The 19,683-nt window shown below is 52.7% G+C and overlaps 1 protein-coding gene across 1 annotated transcript in view; it reads left to right on the top strand.

Annotated features, from left to right (window-relative positions):
* Positions 1 to 17,030, top strand: part of PKNOX1 (PBX/knotted 1 homeobox 1) — a 47,314-nt gene extending 30,284 nt beyond the window's left edge. Inside the window, exons 7-12 of the mRNA XM_044913337.1 lie at positions 607 to 706; positions 1,840 to 1,937; positions 7,993 to 8,121; positions 11,251 to 11,327; positions 14,149 to 14,321; positions 16,359 to 17,030. Of these exons, the coding sequence (XP_044769272.1) occupies positions 607 to 706; positions 1,840 to 1,937; positions 7,993 to 8,121; positions 11,251 to 11,327; positions 14,149 to 14,321; positions 16,359 to 16,570 (789 nt within the window). The 3' untranslated portion in view covers positions 16,571 to 17,030. The remainder of the gene's footprint in view (positions 1 to 606; positions 707 to 1,839; positions 1,938 to 7,992; positions 8,122 to 11,250; positions 11,328 to 14,148; positions 14,322 to 16,358) is intronic.
* The last annotated feature ends 2,653 nt before the right edge of the window (positions 17,031 to 19,683 follow it).

Here is a 19,683-nt window from a genome sequence, read left to right as displayed (position 1 = left end):
TTCTGCTTGCTTTAGTTTCCTTTTGTTCCTCTTTTTTAGGTTCTTGATGGTGGGAGCTTGGATTATTGATTTGAATGAATTAATATTCTAACCAAGTTAATGTGGCAGACCCACATTATTTGTATGCACCTACCAGAGCTTTATACATACATTCAGATTGATGTGGCAGCCTGCAAAGTAATCGTCTTTGGGCAGTACCCACTGATGCTGTTGAGCTGCTGAAATCCCTGGGTGCCTGCTGGGCGCCAGACCCTGTGCCTGGATGCCTGGAGCTCTCTCCCTGGCCGGCCAGCAACCCAGCCATCTCGGTGAATGGACGGGTGGAATCTTGATGCGGTGTTCATGATCATTTCTGTGGAACCTGCTGCAGGCCAGGCCCAGATCTAGCACTCCACAATCATGGACACCAGGGGGCTCGCGTCTTTTATGATGATTAATATGATGACAAGAGGAAAGACAATCTTTTGGAAGCCAGATTGAAACCAGTATCTCAGTACTGATGATGATAGTTGATACTGGGTCAGTCTTGGATCTCTTGCTTTGCAGGTATGTAAGGTGGGCTTTCTGTTTTCCCATAGCCCCTCACTTTGCATTTCTGACTTACAGCAGATTCCAAGTGCCATCTCAGGCACTCTCAGCCCCCAAGGAATCGTGGTTCCGGCATCTGCGCTGCAGCAGGGGAACGTAACCATGGCAACAGTGGCAGGTATGCCGACCGAGAAAAGGATGCTCTTTCCTTGAGCTTTTGTGGAAAAGCCCTTTATATTAGAACAGAGAAGTGCATAAATATAATTTCTAATTAATGCCAGTTCCTGAAATAGGAGTGGCAAAATCTAGAGCATTTAGAATTGAATGCCTGTTTCTTGTTTTAATTCCCAGTAACAAATAGTTGACGCAAATTGTGTTTCCCTACTAAAAAATTTTGGGAAGAAAGGTTTTATATAGGAGTTGACAGCATATAGCAAAAACCAATTGTATTTTGCAGATAACATAGTTGTTAATTGTACTCTTGGCAGCCCCGGGAAAAGCTTAGGTTGGGTCATTAATGTTTGACAAACAAAGAAAAATTCGTTCTTAGTATTACTTGTCAAATAAAAACACGGGAGGGGTACCAATTCTGTGGTTCCCTGGTGCATCTCGAACATCGCAGATATAAAATTGTCATGAAAATGGAATGGGGCATGTGAGGAGGGGAGAAATTTACAACGAAAACCCTCGTGTGATAGTGTCAGGGGAAACCTCCACAGGAAGACGAAGGCATGTTTGATCAAAATATACTATGATAACAAATAGTTCACACCAGTTGCCAGGTCCTTTAATACTGCTAATTGTGGGGAAAGTAGGAAACAGGCGGACAAAAAAGGGAATTTGCAGAATCCAAATAAGCCCTTGTGTCCTGTGCGGTGGTCCACCTTAACACCCGCTTTGCACTGTGCCCCCCGACCGTGCCCGCCCCCCCCACTGCCCTGTCCCCTCCACTGCCTTGCCCCTCACCCTGCACACTGCCCTGCTCTGTTGCACTGTGCCCACCCCCTGCACACTGCCGTACCTCCTGCACAGTGGCCCGCACACCCCTTACAGTACCATGCCCCCCCCCCGAGTGCCCCTCCCCTGCAAAGAGCCAGACCTCACTATAGATGCTGGAACACTACTTGTCCAAGGAAGTTGTTCAATAATTTATAGTGACAAGTCAGCCAGCAAAGTATTGATCATTTGAAACAATTTAAAAACCACATCAGACTAAAGATTTTATTCCTTTCATACGTATATCGAGTATGTTGAGAATACGGTTTTAAATCATTGAGACTTAAAGAGTATTTTAATTTCTTCCTTCTTGAGGTGGCACAGTGTATCAACCTGTCACAGTTGTCACTCCTCAAGGCCAAGTAGTGACACAAGCGTTGTCGCCCGGCACGATCAGGATCCAGAACTCCCAGGTGTGTGTGCCATTCCCGTGGGAGGGTCTGGGGGCGCGTCGCGCAGGCGTGGGGCACAGTAGGCCCAGGCTGGATCTGTTCCCTCTGCCTGAAGGTTGGTTGTCTCGAGCTGGCTTCCCAGTACCAGTCTCCAGTTAATCTCAGTGTCCATGTTTTGTCTCTTGTTTACTCTTTGTCTCCCTCGGTGTAAAAAGTTGCAAAGTTCAGAAAGTCTAAGGAAGCAGGAAAAAAGTCATCCATGACCCCTTCCCCTTAGCAACCACTGTCGTCCAGTTGAACACTGGATTGTGTGGTTGTCTCTGGATCAGGAGACTCGAGGCAGTGTGGGCACGCTCTTCCCGCCGCCATGCAGGTTGACAGCGGACCCAGCAGGCAGGTGTTGCAGCCCGTGGCGAGGCCCTTCTGTGCTTCCGCTGGGCCAGAGCGCCACTCCGGGCTGGTCCTCGGGCTGGCCGGGGCCCTTCCTTAACATCCTCCCACAGCCTGGTGCGAAAGCTGAGCAAGGGCTGCCCCTTCCCTGCTCCCAGGTGCCCCGTGGAGGCCCTACCCCAAGGAGGCTGGTGTGCTCTTCCTGCCCTCAGCCTCTCGCGCCCCCCCACCCCGGGCACCCCAGCTCCGAGAGCACAGGAGGCCGCTTCACGGGCAGAAGCAGCACGTGGACGTGCTGTTCTGTGTTGGGCTGAGGTCACACTGCTCTCTCTGTGCCTCCGTGGTGAGACGGGGTTGCCTCGGTGGTCGTCCAGGCCGCTGTCGATCACGGAGACGCACGCACACGCACACACGCACACACACCCTTGTTTTCCACATTGAGCTAGGTTTAAGTCAGAAAGATAATGTTTCTGTTGTCAGCTCGTAGTTAGGAATACAGATTCTTTATGTTAGTTGTCTTTAGCCCACACAGGTGTTTCCCACAACCTCACGGACGGCTTGGAGGCCCAGCCCCGGAGATGTTGTGTCCCTCAAGCAGACAGCGGAGGCGAGAGGGCGTCGGTGGGCAAGGGCTGGCACCGCCAATCCAGGGCTTACTGCCTCTCACTGCATGGACAGAGTTGAGCTGGGGCGGGGGGCCTCGTCATCTGGGCACATGGGGTCTCACCAGGCCCAGCAATGGGTGGAGGAAGAACTGGACTCCACCAGCATTGTGCCTTGGTTTTCCAGCCAGCCTGCTTTCCCTGGAGCTTCCCATTTACCACAGCTGTGAGCGTGAGGTGGTGTCTGGTTCGCAGAGCTCGTCCTGGAACCACATGGAACTGCTTTTAGAGCGAGGTGCCTTCCTTATGTAGTAGAGGTTTATTTGTCCTGTCGCTGCAGAAGAAAGTTTTCCGGGGCACCTGGTGGCTCAGTCAGTTAAGTGTCTGACTCGATTTCGGCTCAGGTCACGCACGGTCTCAGGGTCGTGAGACTGAGCCCTGCATCGGGCTGTGCTCAGCTGGGAGTCTGCTTGGGATTCTCTCTCCTTCTCCCTCTGCCCCTCCCTGCTGCATGCTCACTCTCTCTCTCCCCCACCCCTTCTCTCTCAAATAAATCAATCAATCTTTAAAGGAAAAAAAAGGTTTTCTACTTAACTGAATTTTCTTACAGATGGAAAGGACTGGTTTAACTAGCAAATACATAGAGTTTGTATTTCAGCATAACCCCTCTGACACAGAACATGCCTGTGACCCTCCCCAGCCTTGTCAGGCAGACAGGTGAACACAGCTCCCAGCCTGTGGGCTGTCTCTGCTCCGGTGATCAGTCCACCGTGCGCCTGGCCCCTCCCCATCACACTCCTGCCGAGTCTGGCTTCTAGGGCAGCAGGGCCAGGAAGCCAAAGACACGAGCTGCCCCGGGTTTCCAACAGAAGAGTAAACAGATTGACTGAGGGCTCTGGGTGCAGGTGTTCTTTGAATAAAACCTGTACATGGTACGTGTGATTTTTATTGTAGCTGTTTGGGCTGCTCTGGGCTCTTTTCTTCCCTTTTTCTTTTTTTTTTGTGGGGAGGGGGGATTGGTTCTTACTGGGCTTCAGGTAATTGGGGAGAGTAACCTAACCAGTGACATTTTCTGTTTTTGTGTCAGAAACTGTCAGGGTTGGTTTGATCAAGAAAACTGCTCGCTGTCTGTCTTGGCTCCCGTGGCCACTCTGGCCAGCGTCATTCACGGCAGCACTGTGGTGGCGGTCACTCCTGTGCTGTCCCCCACCTGTCCGTCCTGCCCCATGTCTGGCTGCGTTGTGAGCGCAGCTGAGGCAGATTCTGACATTGCCACTCTCCCGCAGAAGAGAATTGGCCACCGTGGGCCACATTCTGACCTAACGGCCCGTCAGGAGGAGGCAGGATTTGGCCTTTTCCTAGGGCATCTCTATGGAAAGGTGATTCTACCTTTTTTTTTTTTTTTAAGTTTTTATGTATCTATTTGACAGAGAGACAGCCAGGGAACACCAGCAGGGGGAGTGGGAGAGGGAGAAGCAGACTCCCCGCCGAGCAGGGAGCCCGATGCGGAACTCGATCCCGGGACCCTGGGATCATGACTTGAGCTGAAGGCAGACGCTTAACGACTGAGCCACCCAGGCGCCCCAAGGTGTTTCTACTTCTAAAAACATGTTTTCGAGGAAAGAGAAGTAGCCAGGGGGATTTCACGGATTTCCTCCCGCTCTAGCTCCTCCCCCTTTCCCGGGAGAGTCTTATTTGTATATATTTTAAGTTTTTGCTATTACTTGGCCTGTGACAAGGTTTTTTTGCCTCCGTTTTACTCTTATTTTGCTTTTTTATATCAGGTGGTTGTGTGTCCAGCTCAGTGTGCAGGGTGCTGAGAGGCTTGGAGCCAAGCACCGCTTTTCCCGCCCCGTTCCCTCCTCTCCCCTCGGGCACCTGCTTTCTGATCCTGCTGATTTCCTCCTGTTTCTCACTAAAAATCCTCCCTCTTAACTCACCCCTGAAGCTCCCTGTTTGGGCTCTCTGTCACAGTCGGGGCCTGTGCTCTGTCCGTGCGCCCCCTCGGCGGTGGCTCTTCCCCGCCCTGCCCGTGCTTCTCCCCACAGCTCGGCCACACCTGTTGTCAGTATGAACATCACCTGGTCTCTGCGGAGCTGAGTGTGTACCTGTGATCTCAGGGCTTCTCTGGTTCAGATGTGTCTGGCTGAGCTCACAAGTGCTTCACTGTTGCCCAAGGTGCATCCATCGGGGCCATGGGCCCCCAGAAGTTCTCTGCCTGCCTTCTCCGGGGCTCTTCTCTATCCAGGCTGGGCATAGCGTGTGTTCTCGAACTTTCCTTTGACATCGCCTTGAGGAATCCCTTCTCCTAGAGCCTACATTCTCTACTTTCTTGGCTTTACTCCCCACTTTGAAAACTTCCACAGAAAATGTGCATGGGAAATACATTCTGTTGAGACGTTGCAAACCTGAAGATGACTTTATTTTGGTCTTGTACTTGACTGTTTCCCAGGACGGTTTCCGGAAGAAATCGTCAGCAGGGCCCGGGAGCATGGCATCGGGGGCTCTAGCCGCCTTGGGAGGAGGTCAGCGCTCGCTGCTTTCCAGGCTGCTGTGTTTTCTCCTCTCAGCCGCGTCTCTTCTCCGAGCTGTTGCTGAGCCCTGGGAAAACCTCATGTCTTGGAGTCTGAGACCTCTCCTTGATGCCTCTGAGATAGCCCTGCCCCCACCCCAAGACATTAGATCTTCTGAACCGAATCTCTGCATTTTTGTGTCATTTTGTATTTGTATTCCCATTGTCTGGTTTCTGAGAGATCTTTTATCTCCCAACCCATCCATGCAGGTTGACCTCTTCAGCACAGTTTGGATTTCTTTTTTTTTTTTTTTTAAGATTTTATTTATTTATTTGACAGAGAGAGACACAGCGAGAGAGGGAACACAAGCAGGGGGAGTGGGAGAGGGAGAAGCAGGCTTCCCGCGGAGCAGGGAGCCTGATGTGGGACTCGATCCCAGGACCCTGGGATCATGACCTGAGCCAAAGGCAGACACTTAACGACTGAGCCACCCAGGCATTCCTCAATTTGGATTTCTTAGACTCTTCCATGCCCTCTGTGCTTTCTCTTGAAGTAGCTCCCGTTTTTGCTTCATGGGTGGTTGAAGCCTTCTCTCTGTTCCCTCTGCATCTTAGCGTTTATTCACTCTGGTGTCTGCTCTTTGTGATGGAGGCCTTCGGATGTTTGGGGACAGTTGGCTGTCCTCGGACCTGTTAGCATGAGCTGCTAGAAAGCTGTTGGGTGTGTGGCAGGTACGGGCCACAGCAAGCAGGCTTCTCCGCAGGCTGGCCTCTGGAGTGTTTCCTCCACTCAGTGTCTCCAGAGAAGGACTCTCAGACTTCTTGCCTGGGGAATAGGCCTGGTTGCGAGGGCGAGAGTGGGCCGGGGTCTCCCATTTTGCGTGTAGACTTTCCTTACCCCTCTTTCTGGACTTGCCCCTCACTTCCGCTGTCCAGCTTGCTCAGTGTGCCCCAGTCTCCTGCAGGGCAGGGGGCAGATCAGTCATCTGCAGAGAATGATGGGGAGGGTGTGGGGGGGTGGTCTCATTACTTCTTAAACAGACTTCCAGCCAGTTTCCCAGGCTTTTAAACTCCCCGCTTGTCCAGCCCCCGACGGGGCTAGAGCTCAGCAGGGCCAGCGGCCGTTCCGTGCAGAGCCCTCGGCTTGCTTTCCTGACGCAGCCCTGTTGGCACTCAGGCCCCTTGGTAGCATCTGTGAGGTCGAGTCATACGGCTAGCTGTCACTTCGCCTACTTTTGAGCCTGCATTTGCTTTAACCCTGCACGAAGAAAGCAACACTGGGCGTATGTCAAATTTCATGAAGAACATCATATATTAATTGAGACAAATAAGACAGATGAGCTACATTTTGGCCCTGGTGCTTTGGAGCTAGTATTAAAAGTTCATTTCCTCTTCTTTTTCCGGTACACACAAACACGAGCATAGAGAGGGGCTTAATACTGTTTGCTTTCAGTCCTTTAACAAAGAAATTCATTTCAAAAAACACTCACACCCTTAATAATAATCCTGACTTTTAAGAAATGTTAGATACAGCTAGTGGCTTGATGTTCCCTGTAAGTCATGGATTGTGTTGTTGCGATGTTGTTGTTGAGGCTTTTAAAGCATACATCTGAAATGATGTCAGGCCAGAGGAAGTACAGATAATACAGTGACCTCCAGAATCACGTTCCAAACCCTTAGAAGGGTGTCTGGATACATTACACTGAAGGTGATGCTCTTTCCTCTATAAAGTCAGATTCCTGCATAAGTTCTGCGTTCACGCGTGCACAACAGCAGGTATGTCCCCGACAGGTCTGTGCAGAGGCCCTGTGGAGCTGCGGTGGGGTTCTTCCCGGCCCGGGTCGTGAGCGCTGACCACACCTCTGCACAGGGAGGCTGGGCCTGTGGGGCTGAGACCTGGCCTTACGGACATCACATCTTTCTTACATTTGTGTGAAAGACAGTCCTGTAAGAAGTGTTACGCGCATCCTTTCCTATGGAAGGGAGTAGGCAGAACATGTCCATGCTGTCCTCAGGGGCGAGGGAGGCCGTGTCTGTGGTGGCTCCGGAGGCTTCTGGGCCAGAGGCAGGTGCCTTGGCCCCTTTGCTCTGTGAGCCCCGTGTCTGCACTGTGCGTGCCTCTGTGTCTCTCCCCTCTGTTCAGCCCACGTGGCCGCCTCTCGTCAGCGGCGCTTCTGCCTTCCTGCCCGTTCTTGCCGATCGCTTGGACTCTCCAGGCTAGGAGAGCGGGTGCTGTCACGTCCATGACTAGAGGGTGCGAGGTGAACACGAGTGGTGGGCAAGAGGGCCGTGGGCCTCACATGTCTGCAGGGCAGCGGCCCCAAGGCCCTCTGGGCTCCTGTCTCACCTGCCGGACGAGGGGCCACTGCCCGCGAGACAGCGGTGTCGGTAGTGAGAGTGCAGAGGGAGCCCCCCGACAGGTGATCCTGTGGGGCCCGGCACACACATCTCCGCTGCCTTACGTCCTTTCTCCGTAAGACCTGTGGTTATTTTCTCCATCAGAAGTCGTAAACTACTTGCCTGTGTCATAATTTCCTGTGCCTTCTAACGTTATTTTTCAATTGTTTAAAAGCTTCAGTTACAGTTAAACCAAGATCTAAGCATCTTGCATCAAGATGATGGCTCATCTAAGAATAAAAGGGGTGTTCTGCCGAAGCACGCTACCAATGTGATGAGATCTTGGCTCTTTCAGCACATAGGGGTAAGAACGCAAGTGATTCCACAGTCAACAGCGCACTGAGACGCTTGCTTGCTGGCTTCCTTTCTGGAAAAAATGTACTGTCTGTGCCGGAGGCCTGGTGTTGAGTGTCAGTGTCATTGACTGTCTCAATGTTAGGGTGGAACGTGGGACAGAGGAGGGTGACCACACTCTGGAGGTCTCTGCCTCAGGGACTTAACCAAGAGGGCCCTGCTGCTGACAAGGGAGTGCCTTCCGCTCATGCTAATCACCTACGTGCCACGGAGGGTGACCCAGTGTGGTGAGGTTCGAGAAGTGGGCAGAGAGAAGAGGAATTCGGGAAAAACCTGGGGAGCTAGTGACGTTTTAGATACTGGATTTGAGAGGAAGATATGGTAAGGTCGAAGATGGAGCTGTGGACAGAGGGGTCAGCACGTGAGCTTGTTGAACTTGAGACGGCGTTTGCCCTGCAGACAGCAGCGGCCCATGCACAGTGTCTGCACACCTGTTCACTCACCTGGGTCATGGCCACACCCTCTCTGTGAAGATGTCCCGTCTTAGGGAGCACACACTTGCTCATCCATTTACTGGGCAAGACTTGCTTATTGCCCAGCTGAGACCCTCAGTCCTCCTGCTGCTGAACTTGGGGGAGGCATGTGACCCAGAGCAGCTTTCAGGGGCGGCAGCCCAGGCAGTGGCCAGGGTCAGGACTGACCAGGTTGGCTTGCAGGGCAGCGTGTGGTGAGACAGAGGCAGGACTGTGGCTACTGTCTGCTGCGTACGGCCCTGTCCAGGTGGACGAGGAGCCCGCAGGGGTGTGGGCACAGACGCAGAGGCCTTTCGGTGCCCGGAGGGACGGAAGGTCAGGAGGTCCGGCAGGGTCCGGCGGGGAGCTGCCCGGCAGCCTCGGGAACCAGCTTTGCGGCCGGAGCTTTCCGCCTGCTATTCCCGACTTCTGTGCTGCGTCAGCCGGCTCTGCCCCTTTGCCTCCCTGCCGCTGGCCCCCACTCGTGTCTCTGGTTGCTGACCGCTCCCTCCGCAGGCCGCCTTGCTCATCTGCATCCCGGTGCCCCGTGGCTGTCAGTGGGGTGTCCTCGTGCCCTTTCTCCGCATGCACCCTTGGGGAGGCCCGCTGCCTGGGCCCGAGGCCTGCGTGTGCTCCTGGCGCCGGTCTCTGTCCTCGCCCTTACTCTGAGCCCCGGGGCCGGCACCAGTCTCCGTCATCCCCTGTCTCCTGGGCTTTAGCCCTTGTCACTGCCGACCGGCACCCCCTTTTCTCTAACTGGCGCCAGGCTCCTTCCCCGAGAGACAGCAGTCCGAGGTAGCCACCGACTCCAGGCTTGGAACGGGCACATGATGTCACTGAGCAGGACCCCTCTCCCTTTCCTGGCCAGCCCTCCTGGAGCGCTAGGACCCCCAGCTTCTCTCCTCTTCTGCCCTGCTGAGCTGTCCCCGCGTGCAGGACACAGCAGCATGAGTCGGGGAGAACAGTGCCGCTCTGAGCGGTGCGGCCGCTTCCGGAAAGTTGTCCTGAAAGGGAAGGGCGTTACGGACACCAGGGTTCAGCACTGTTCATTCTAGTGGTGGGAAGACTTGGTGTGTTTGCTGGGACGTTACCCAGCTGGTTCCCATGGTACACGAGGGCCGGGGCGCTCGGCAGACCCAGGCAGGGGGTGGCGAGTGAGGCAGCAGGCTCCCCCACTGCTGTCCCCTGGCATGGCCCCGCCACGTGCGTGTCCACGCTGTAGAAGCACAGACCAGTGTAGGACGGCCATCGTCCTCCCGGTGCCCTTTCGTGTCTTCATAGTTCCTAAAGCAGTAAACCCTGCTCGTAGGTTGAAGTAAAACGTTCCTTATTTTTTTTTCCTATGAGGCATTTTCTGCCTCCTTTGGCCCTTGTTTCTTTGAAACACAGTCCTCTCCTGCAGCCTTCCTAACACGGGAGGAGGACAGTTACTGCCGCACGATGGGGTTTTTCCTGGTTAGTGCACTGGGTTTCCTGTCCCCTTTTACTTTATGAGCTTTTAAACGGCAGGCACAGTATTCGCATTTCCGTAATCTCTACCTCGGGGCCATATGCGGTGGCGTCACCCCAAGTCGCTGTCCGAAGGAACAGACGCTGCTGGGGAGGCTGGTGTGGCACGACGCTGTGGTCACCAGGGTCACCGTAGTGTGCAGCAACTTTCCCATACGCTGAGTGTTACGGTATCTCCTGCCCCCCACCGTGTTCTCTGGGGTCCTGGGCAGTCCAAAATAAGGGACTTCATTGCACGTAGGTTTTTGAGGCATTGTCTTACTGGTTTCTACACGTGGACCGTAATCAGCCACGGAGAAACCGCTTATTACTATAGATAGAAGTGATTTCCTTTGGTGCTTCTGTCAATTTTGATATGTACCTTCTGGTTTAATTCTGTTTTTTAAAGTGGAATGTTTTCATCATAGAAGAAAAGAGCAATATAACAGGCATTCCCACCCCCAGCCCTGGGCTCGGCTCTTCACAGACCACATACAGTGACCTCGCCCGGGGCGGGTCCCGAAAAGCCATCCGCGCACGCCCGTGTCCCCGTCCTCTCTCAGTGCCTGTGACAGAAGCGTGTTGCCCCGTGTGTCGGGCTGGGAGCAGCCCGCCCTGCCCCTTCCCTGCGTCCCCCTTGTTGCCCAGCTGGAGGATGGGGAGCGTGTGTACCCTCTGGCCTTGGCTTCCTCATCTGTAGGACAGAAGTGAGTGTGAGCATCAGGGATTTACTGTAGGACGTGCAGCGTGGTACCTGTGCTGTCCCCAGTGTATGGCTCGTAACTTGGCCTCGGTGAAGTTGTCCCTAAATGACAGGTCAGTGGAGCGTGGCTCTGCAGCAGGCAGCGGCTTCTGGCGGGTTTGGCCCTCGCCTCCCCTTTGGGCCTTCTCGCTCGGCCTAACCACGCCTTCGCCTGCACTTCACCGGCCGCGTTCTCGAGCGGCGCGGAGAAAGACTTCCTTCTGTTTGGGACATTTCTAAAAAGAGATTATAAGACTAAAGAGGTTTTGGCAGGAAGCACTATTGCTACTAATGCGTTTTTTACTGAGGATTATTTGTATGTTTCTGTTCTACCTAGACAAGCTGGAGTGCCTTTTTCAGGACTGAAGTTCATGCTAACCCTTCTTTTTATTTTTAGCATCCCTACCCGACAGAAGATGAGAAAAAACAGATTGCTGCTCAGACAAATTTGACTCTACTCCAAGTTAACAACTGGTAAGATGCGCCTGCTCTCTGAAATTGTGCCTTTGGCACGACAGAGCCCTCGAAAACACACTAATAAGTGGTGGGATCCGGTTGAAAGTATCTGAGTCCTTTTAACTAGCGACACTGTGTTATCAGAGTACTGGATAATTGGTGGCAGGATATTTGAGAATAAATCAACACACACTTCCAACTTAAACATTTAATGCTCACTTTTCGTCTACATCCTGCTTGTCCAGTCAGAAATGTGTTTCTCCAGGGGCATCTGGTTGGCTTAGTTGGTTAAGCGTCTAACTCTTGATTTTGGCTCAGGTCATGATCCTCGGGGTCATGAGATCGAGCCCCGCGTCGGGCTCTGCGCTGGGCATAGAGTCTGCCTGGGATTCTCTGTCTCCCTCTGCCTGCCCCTCCCCCACACTGCTTGCACCTGCACACACACTCTCAAAAAAAGAAAATGTTTCTCCATTGTGTTCCTACTACACCTAAGCCCCCACATTCATTCAGAAACGTGATGTTTTTGTCGATGAGCTTCCCTGGGTGTGCATGGTGGTGATGAGGCATCTTGACGTCTGGTGGCCCTCCCCTGCAGCTCCCCCCCTTTGGAAACCTTGGGTCACTTTGGTCAACTCTGAGTGGGGGAGGCAGCCCCTCAGCAGGAGTCGGGGTCCTAAGAGGGAAATGCCTGGGGCAGTGTCGACCTTATTAAGTGAAATATCCTGTTGTAATGTCGGTATCGCATACAACTGTGGACGCTGGGACCCCGAGCGCGTGCGTTCCCCTGAGATCACAGCTGTTCACCACAACGAAGGGCGTTAATGCCGAGGGGCGCACTTCCACTTGTGTCAGTCATCTGTCTCGTTGGCACTCACTCCGACGTGGGAAACAGGTTCGGCTTGTAAAATGGGCATCCGTAAAAGAAAGCACAAATTCTACCACTTGTAAACACTCTTGCCTTTTTAACTGTTAGAATTTAAACTTGAGCAAGGTCAGGTAAGTTCCCATATAAATGACAAAATCTCCCAACATACGCAGCCGTATATGCAGGAGGTATGCTTTGGGTTGCACTAAATACTTGTTATCTTGCATTTGGGCCATTGTTTTGGGTGCCAATAATATAGACCATGCTCTTTGAATTATTTCCTGTTAAATCTTTTAAATAGGGTTAGCGAAAACAGAGGTTTTACCTATGTTGTTGCTGCGACATTTGCGATGGCCCAGTACACTCGGTTTCCTCACGTTTCTCGTGTGACGCTTCCAGTCTGGGTTTAGCCCTAAGGATGGTCGATTGATTGATTGGGGGTGGACGTTAGGGTCACTTCTTCGGACATTCTGATGCTTTTGTTGCTGCTCAGCCTTCTTGCTTTTCTTCATCTTTCGACTTCCTCGAGCTCCCTAACTTGCTGCTCTTATTAAGTTAACAGAATTGTCTGATCTGGAAGGTTTGACATCAGCTTTTAATTTTTACATTAATAGCAGTTTACTAGCATGACTAGCATAAAATTTCTAAAAACTTTTCATATTTGTAGCTACTTCTACTTTTTGTGACTTTCCTTCTACGTTTACAAAAATCACATGTTGGCCTGAGCTTGAGCACCCCATTAGCTTGCACCCCACCACCTAGCAGCATTGAATGTGGAGGCTGAAGAGGCACATGCTGAGAAGCAGCAGCGGGCTTCCCTCCCCAGGCAGTGGCGGGGTCAGTGACGAGCTGGGGGCCGCCAGGGCTCCCCGGTGACTTCCAGTGCCCGCCTTGCTTGTGCTCCCGGGACCAGATCATTGCCTGGAGCTCTGTGGCTTCAGTCCCCTCGTTTCCATTGGAGAATGTGTCCTCTTGCACTTGAAGATGCTTCTGAATGCTAGGATTTCATTTTATTTTTTAAACTTTATTTAAGTCATCTCTGCACCCAATGTCGGGCTCGTTCTTGGTGGAGATGAGTGGCACGCTCCAACTGGGCCAGCCAGGTGCCCCGTGAGTGTCAGGACGCTAATGTTAAGTGGCCTGGGAGCAGATGCATCCCAGTTCTGCTCTGCATGGGGGGGCATGGAGAGTGGGGCGTGGGGGGCACACTGCCAGGACCAGCCTAGAGCCCGAGTCTCCCGAGGAGCCTGTGTTTCTCTTACACCCTGAACACGGCTCCTCACTCTCATCAGGGCCCCGCTTGCGGGGGTGAGCAGGCTTGGCTCCGGCGAGAGGTGAACCCCCTCCTCCCTCGTACTCCTAGAGGGGGAAGCGGAAGTGCCCCTAGGCGTGGCAGGTGCAGCCGTGACTGCATCCGAGTGTGCGGTCCGAACAGCCGCGGGCTTCTGGCGGGTGGGGGCGGTGGACCGGAGCTCCGCTGCCTTCCCGGGTCCGAGGGCACCGGCTGGGTGCCAGGAGGGTGCGAGCTGAAGAAGGCAGGCTTTCCGTGCACATGCTTAATGTCCATGAAGCGTGTTCCCACGTGCGACCGCGTGCTCCCGCTGCTCTGCTGGTGCGGGGTCAGGTCCCCGCCGCGGCTGCCCGTCCCTGCCTGGGCTGCTGGGGCCACTGTCGCAGTGCTGGCACAGCTGAGGGGTTTAGGACAGGGCCCCTCCGTGACTAGCCCGTCACCTGGGGCGGTGTCGAGGACCGCAGCTCGGGTTTCAGAGCCGCGCGCGTGGGGGTGACCACGAGTGGCATCAGGCACCGTCCGCACCCCGAGGGCCGGGAGGGATGGGACCGCGGGGTTGTGTGGGCTCGCTGTTCGCTGGGTGAGGGGGCGAGGCGCCCAGGGCGGTGGGGGCCGTGCTCAGCGGGAGGGCTAGAGGAGGGCCGGCCTGGTGACCGGGTCCCTGTGTTGCCCTCAATGCCCAGGTTCATCAATGCCAGAAGACGGATTCTTCAGCCCATGTTGGATTCCAGCTGTTCAGAAACTCCAAAAACTAAGAAGAAAACTGCTCAGAACAGACCGGTCCAGAGGTTTTGGCCTGACTCCATTGCCTCCGGAACTGCGCAGCCGCCACCCAGCGAGCTGGCCATGTCGGAAGGTGGGCCGCCTGGGTGCTGGGGTGGGGGTGGGGGGCGCGGGGGGGGGCGGGGCGGCCTTGGCTGCCTGGGACGCGGGCACGGCTGCGGTGTTCTGCGTGTGACGTTATCTGCAGAGCCCTGCGACAGAGTCGCACACGCAAGCCTGCATCTCGGGGGCCCAGTGTCCGCAGTGTGTTCGGTCCCGTTTTCCCCTTGCTGTGTGTCTTTCCCCTCAGACTTCAGTGCGCAGGAAGGAGCAGTCCCATCCTCACCACCTGGCATTTGGCCTTTGTTTGTTTACCGGCGGTGAGCCCCCGCCGGCCTGGTCCTGCTGTTGCTAGTCCCGCCGACCATGCCTCTCTCAGCAGTATGCTGCTACGACGTCAGGGAGCTTTGGGGCCCCTATTTCTTCAGATACATGTTCTGTCTCCCCTCCCCCACCCCTTCAGGGACCCCAGGTGCCCATCTGTTGTACTGGTGCGCTTTCCCGGGTTTGGGATTCTGTTTCTTGTTTGCGCCATTTTGATGGTTTCTGCGTCTGTCTTTGGGCTTCCCTAAGCTCTTCTTCTGTGGCTCACCAGCCACTGGTCCCACTGCGGGTGTGTTCCAGGGTAGACACTGTCGTGCTCATCTCCAGAAGTTCCGGGAGAGGCTTTGCTACCTTTCATGGCGCCACCTCATAGAAAACAGTCACAGTAACTGTTTTGATGTCCTTCTCTGTGGGTTCTAACATCTGGCCGCCCTGCGCTGCTTTCTGAGCTTGCCCCTCATTGTGGGTTGTCTCCTTGCCTGTGTGAGGGCCTGGTGATCTTGACTGGATGCCAGGCCCTGTGACCGTCACCTTGCTGGGGGCTGGTGCTTTCGCACTGAGGCAAGTCCTCCTGAGCTCTCTTCTAGCAGTGATGTTACTTGGGACGCTCTGACCCTCTTGTGCCTTGCTTTTGTGATTAGTCCTTGTTTGGTGACCCAGGGGCGCTCAGTCTCAGGCTGACTACTCAAACCAAGGCAAGACTAGATTGCCGCCGGCCCCCATGCAGCCAGCTCTCAGAGGCCTGGACAGTGTCCTCGAATCTTCTCAGGTGGTTCTCTCCCAGGGCGTGATTGTTTCCTGTATGCGTGTGCGGGCCTGTCCTCCCCCGAATGTACCCGGGGGGCTTTCCACAGCCCTGCTGGCCGGAGGATTGGGGCGAGCCTCTCACGGTGGGCTGTCAGCCATGCTTGATTTTGTTTCTTGAGTTGTGGTGTGTGCATTTAAAGCCGGGGCTTCATCCTTTGGGTTTTGATATGCAGTGGTCTTCTGTTTATATTTAAATAATTTATGTTTTCAGTTTTTGTTTTCTCTTTTAATCCAAGAATTAGTTACAAAGGTGTGTGTTCTCGCTCCTTCTTCCCCCCACCCTTGGAAAAGATAATACTGTATATTGGGGAAGAAGTTCAAACAGAACTATCCAGTGAAGAGTGATTTTTTTCCTCCATCCTGGCTCCTAATCTTCTCCAGAAACCATCCTCATTACCAGTCTCTCCCGTCTATGCTCCCAGTGCATACGTGACATGATAACACTGTGCACAGACCAGAGTGAACGAATGAATCTCTTTAAAAGTGTTTCCCAAATTGTGATGTATGACACAGCCTTCTCCTGGCATCACATATCACTACTTCTGTAGGCCTTTACAGATGCGCACACGAGACCCCCGTGTGTGTGCAGTATGCTCGTGTGGCTTCTGTCCTTCGCCGTTAGGCATGCCTTATAACCTTATAACCCGCATGTTACAAGGTTCCTGGTCTCTCTTGTTCTCCGTGTGGCGCCTCCTTTCTGCCCTGTGCATCTATGTTCTTTATGGTCCTGACCCCTGAGGCCTTCTGTAGACCAAGAGCTTTTAGAGTGTATTAGCTAAGGAAGGGCTGAGGCTGATTCTAGAGACCGTTTCCTAATCCCTGTGGAACATCCCAGAAACATATATAGGGGTCTTAACACGAGGTCAGATAAGCCAACCGTGCCCCGCCGAGTAACAAAGCGTCTTCCTGTATGGATGCTAATTTTAACCTTCTGCCCCAGGAGCCGTTGTGACGATCACCACGCCCGTGAGCATGAATGTGGATAGCCTCCAGTCTCTGTCCTCAGATGGCGCCACCCTGGCGGTGCAGCAGGTCATGATGGCGGAACAGAGCGAGGACGAGTCTGTGGACAGCACGGGGGACAGTGGGGCCACGCTCACCTCCACCCACATCAGTGGCCTGGTCCTGGAGAACAGCGACTCCCTGCAGTAGGGGGCCAGCAGGGCCCAGAACCGTGGGGCGGGCTGGCCTGACTTTTTATAGTTTGCACAGCAAACATTTTACACAGTTTTATTTCTAATATGTTTTATATGTAGATAGAGAAGAGTGCACTTTTGTATTTCATAGTATGCTTCAAGAGCATCTTTGCTGGTGCAGCGACTTCTTTCAAGTGTGCGTGTGCGTGTGTGTGCGGGTTTTTAAGGAAATTCTTTAAAGGTTTAACGCTAAAAATGTGATGAATGACAAACACCCCTGTGAGCCCCTAATTAGATTAAGGAATAGTGTTGCCATTTTCTAAAAAATTATGCAGTTTTAATTTAGTTCTGTGGTTGAAGCAGGTCTCAGTGGGCTGATTTCTTTGTGTGGCCCATGGGTTTGAAAGAAGCTTCTGCATCTTAAAGCTGCCGGCTCGAGGCGGGCACCGCACAACAATAAAATAGGCGTGACTCCGTGGTGGGCTTGCGGCGGTCTGAATACGCTTAGGTTCTCGCACATTCCGTGAGCCTGTTTCATTTGCTATAGATAAAAAGAAACTCCTATTTTTACTTTGCTGGAATTATTGGATAAAAAAGCTATTTTTATAAATTCGTTATGAATTGGATTATGACTATGTTGAGGATAAAATTTCTAGAGAAGAAACAATACATGCTTATTATTTCAATTTGGAATGTTCTGAACTGACCAAATTTAGTGAACCTGCCCAAAGTTAGCTAGCATTCCATGGTTCTCTGCCATCCCAGGGTAGTGATTTATATTTACTACTATGAAAGAAACAACTGTTGAATGAAATTTTGATACCTGCAAATTTTAGTTTATATGTAAATGCTCAGATTGCATCTTACACTCGATCTGAACATAGATCTAAAGGTATGCTAAATAGGACTAGGTAAGTCAGGTGAAGTGGTGGCCAGTATTGGTTAACAGCTCTTACCACCCGTATTTCTGTCTGATTTGAATCTGACTACAGTTAAAGGTTACTCTGCCACTTAGCTCTGTTGTTTTAGGATCTTTTAGTCAGCCATATGTTTGCATAGAATGTTTATTATAAACTAATATAAAATGTCCTCTACCCCACTGGCTCAGAATGAGGGCCAATAACCCACGCTCAGCTCTGTTACGTAATTAACATCTCCCTGAAGTGACATGGTGACCCGGACTGGGGTGACAGCGTGACGGCAGACTCTCCCGCCATTGGTCCTGGTGTCCGTTTTTTCTCCTTGTCCGTTGTTGCTTTGGAATTTCCAGAGCCCTCCCCCTCTGACTTGATCACATGAGATTTGGAATAATTTTAGGACTTCCGTTTTCCTGGTGACAGGACGAATCAAAAGAGTAGACTGGGTTTTGTTTCCTTTGTTTTCATGTATTTGCAAGTGGGGCTCTTTCTCAGAGTGAAAACGAGCTACCTTGTTTCATAAAGTCTTTACGTGGTCTTACATGGGATGGCCACAGTTCGTGTTTCTAAAGGATAGTTTCATGTTTGGGAAAGTCGTCCGTTCTTGGGGTTCAGTAGCACTAGCTGGCTATAGACCAAGGTGACACTGAGGGATATTTTGAGCGAGGGCAGATTTTGTTCTGCAACTGATTTCCCCCCCCAAAATTTATTGATTAAAGTTAATCACAGAAGAGTATTATTTCCTAGGTAACTTAGAAGGCAGTTAGAAATACATGGAAATTTCTCTTAAAATATTTCAGGAACTTTAGGAAAAAACTTGACTATCAGCTCTTGGCAAGAGAATCACATTTTTAAGCAGCAATTACATTCCTTATTTATAAACGATTTGTAGTATTTTTAGTAAGTCTACTCAAGTTTAAAAGATCATTTTAACTTGACCTAAACTCTGACACTGTTAGACTTCTTGAAGTTAGGACCTGTGGAGGCCAGCCAGCCGGCTTCCTCCATCCCCAGCCCCTCCTAGCCGCCCCTGCTCTTTGGCCGAGTGCAGACGTTCTCCCAGTGTGGACTCCCAGCCGGTCACCATCTCCCTCCCCGCCCGGGGGTCGCGAGGGCTACACAGACCTCGTCAGTGTGGAGGCGGGGGGCTGCACAGGGTCCTCCCCCCCCCCGCCACGCTGGCCTGAGACTCGGCCTTCCATGCCCAGTGACACCACGTGCTCCCTCGGGCTAAGGCCGGTTTTCTTAGGCTCTCAGTTCTCACTGGCTTCAGAGCATCAGGATGAGCCACTCAGAGGTGCGTCCGGGCTGGCCTGGGGACCACAGGTACTCGCACGCAGCGCGGCACGCCAAGCTGTTTCGGTTCAGGGAACCGCCGCCCAGCATATTTGTTGTCTGTCTGCCTTTTATAAAAACCCCCCGTTTCCAGCCCTCGGGCATTCCAGAGAATCTTTGCAAAGGGGACTGCATCGACGTCCAGTTTCTGTGAGCAGACTCGGTCCTGACTCTCCACAAGAAGGATGCTTTGGATGCGTCCTGAGACCCAGACAAAACATGCTGTCCCTGCTGTTGCGCTGTTGAGCAAGTAGCCGATGGCCGACCACGCCTGCAGCATCCTGACTGCAGCTAGTCGAGTAAATTCAGTGTTTGTCCCGGATGCAGAGTGGGGGGGCGGGGCGGGTGGGCAGCCAGCGGCGCCGGCTCGCACCCAGACCGCAGGAGCGGGGCTGCGAACACCCCACACCCCCGGGGCGCAGGGGCCTTTTCCACGCGGCCCATCATCGGCCGGTCCAGTCCTTCCCTGTGGGAGCGAGCGTCAGGGTGCGCTCCTTCTAGGCAGACTCGAACATACCCGGACGGGGGGAGAAGGCCCGTCTCTGGCAGTTAGTGACAGAAATAACTCCGCAATCTGCCTTCGTTTTAGTTCTGTTTGGTCTATGAACTGACAATCTTTAAAATGTGAATACTGTAACCATATTGTTTTCTTGGATTGTTGTCTTTAAAAGGGATTTTTGTGAAGCAATTGATTTATCAAAGCAAAAAAATTAAAAATAGAAACATGCTTTATGGATGTTTTATTTTCTAAAGCGGAGGTCACCGCAAGCTGCTTTTCCATTTTAAGTAAAACATTCCAATCGTTGACAGGTTTTGCTGGTGGTATGGGGCTCGTAGTGAGCCCTGCACTTTGTTGAAGAGTTAGGCTTGTACTGCA

This window comes from Neomonachus schauinslandi, chromosome 1 (assembly GCF_002201575.2).
Source record: "Neomonachus schauinslandi chromosome 1, ASM220157v2, whole genome shotgun sequence".
In the NCBI taxonomy this organism is placed as follows: domain Eukaryota; kingdom Metazoa; phylum Chordata; class Mammalia; order Carnivora; family Phocidae; genus Neomonachus; species Neomonachus schauinslandi.
This window is presented reverse-complemented; position numbering and strand designations above follow the sequence as displayed.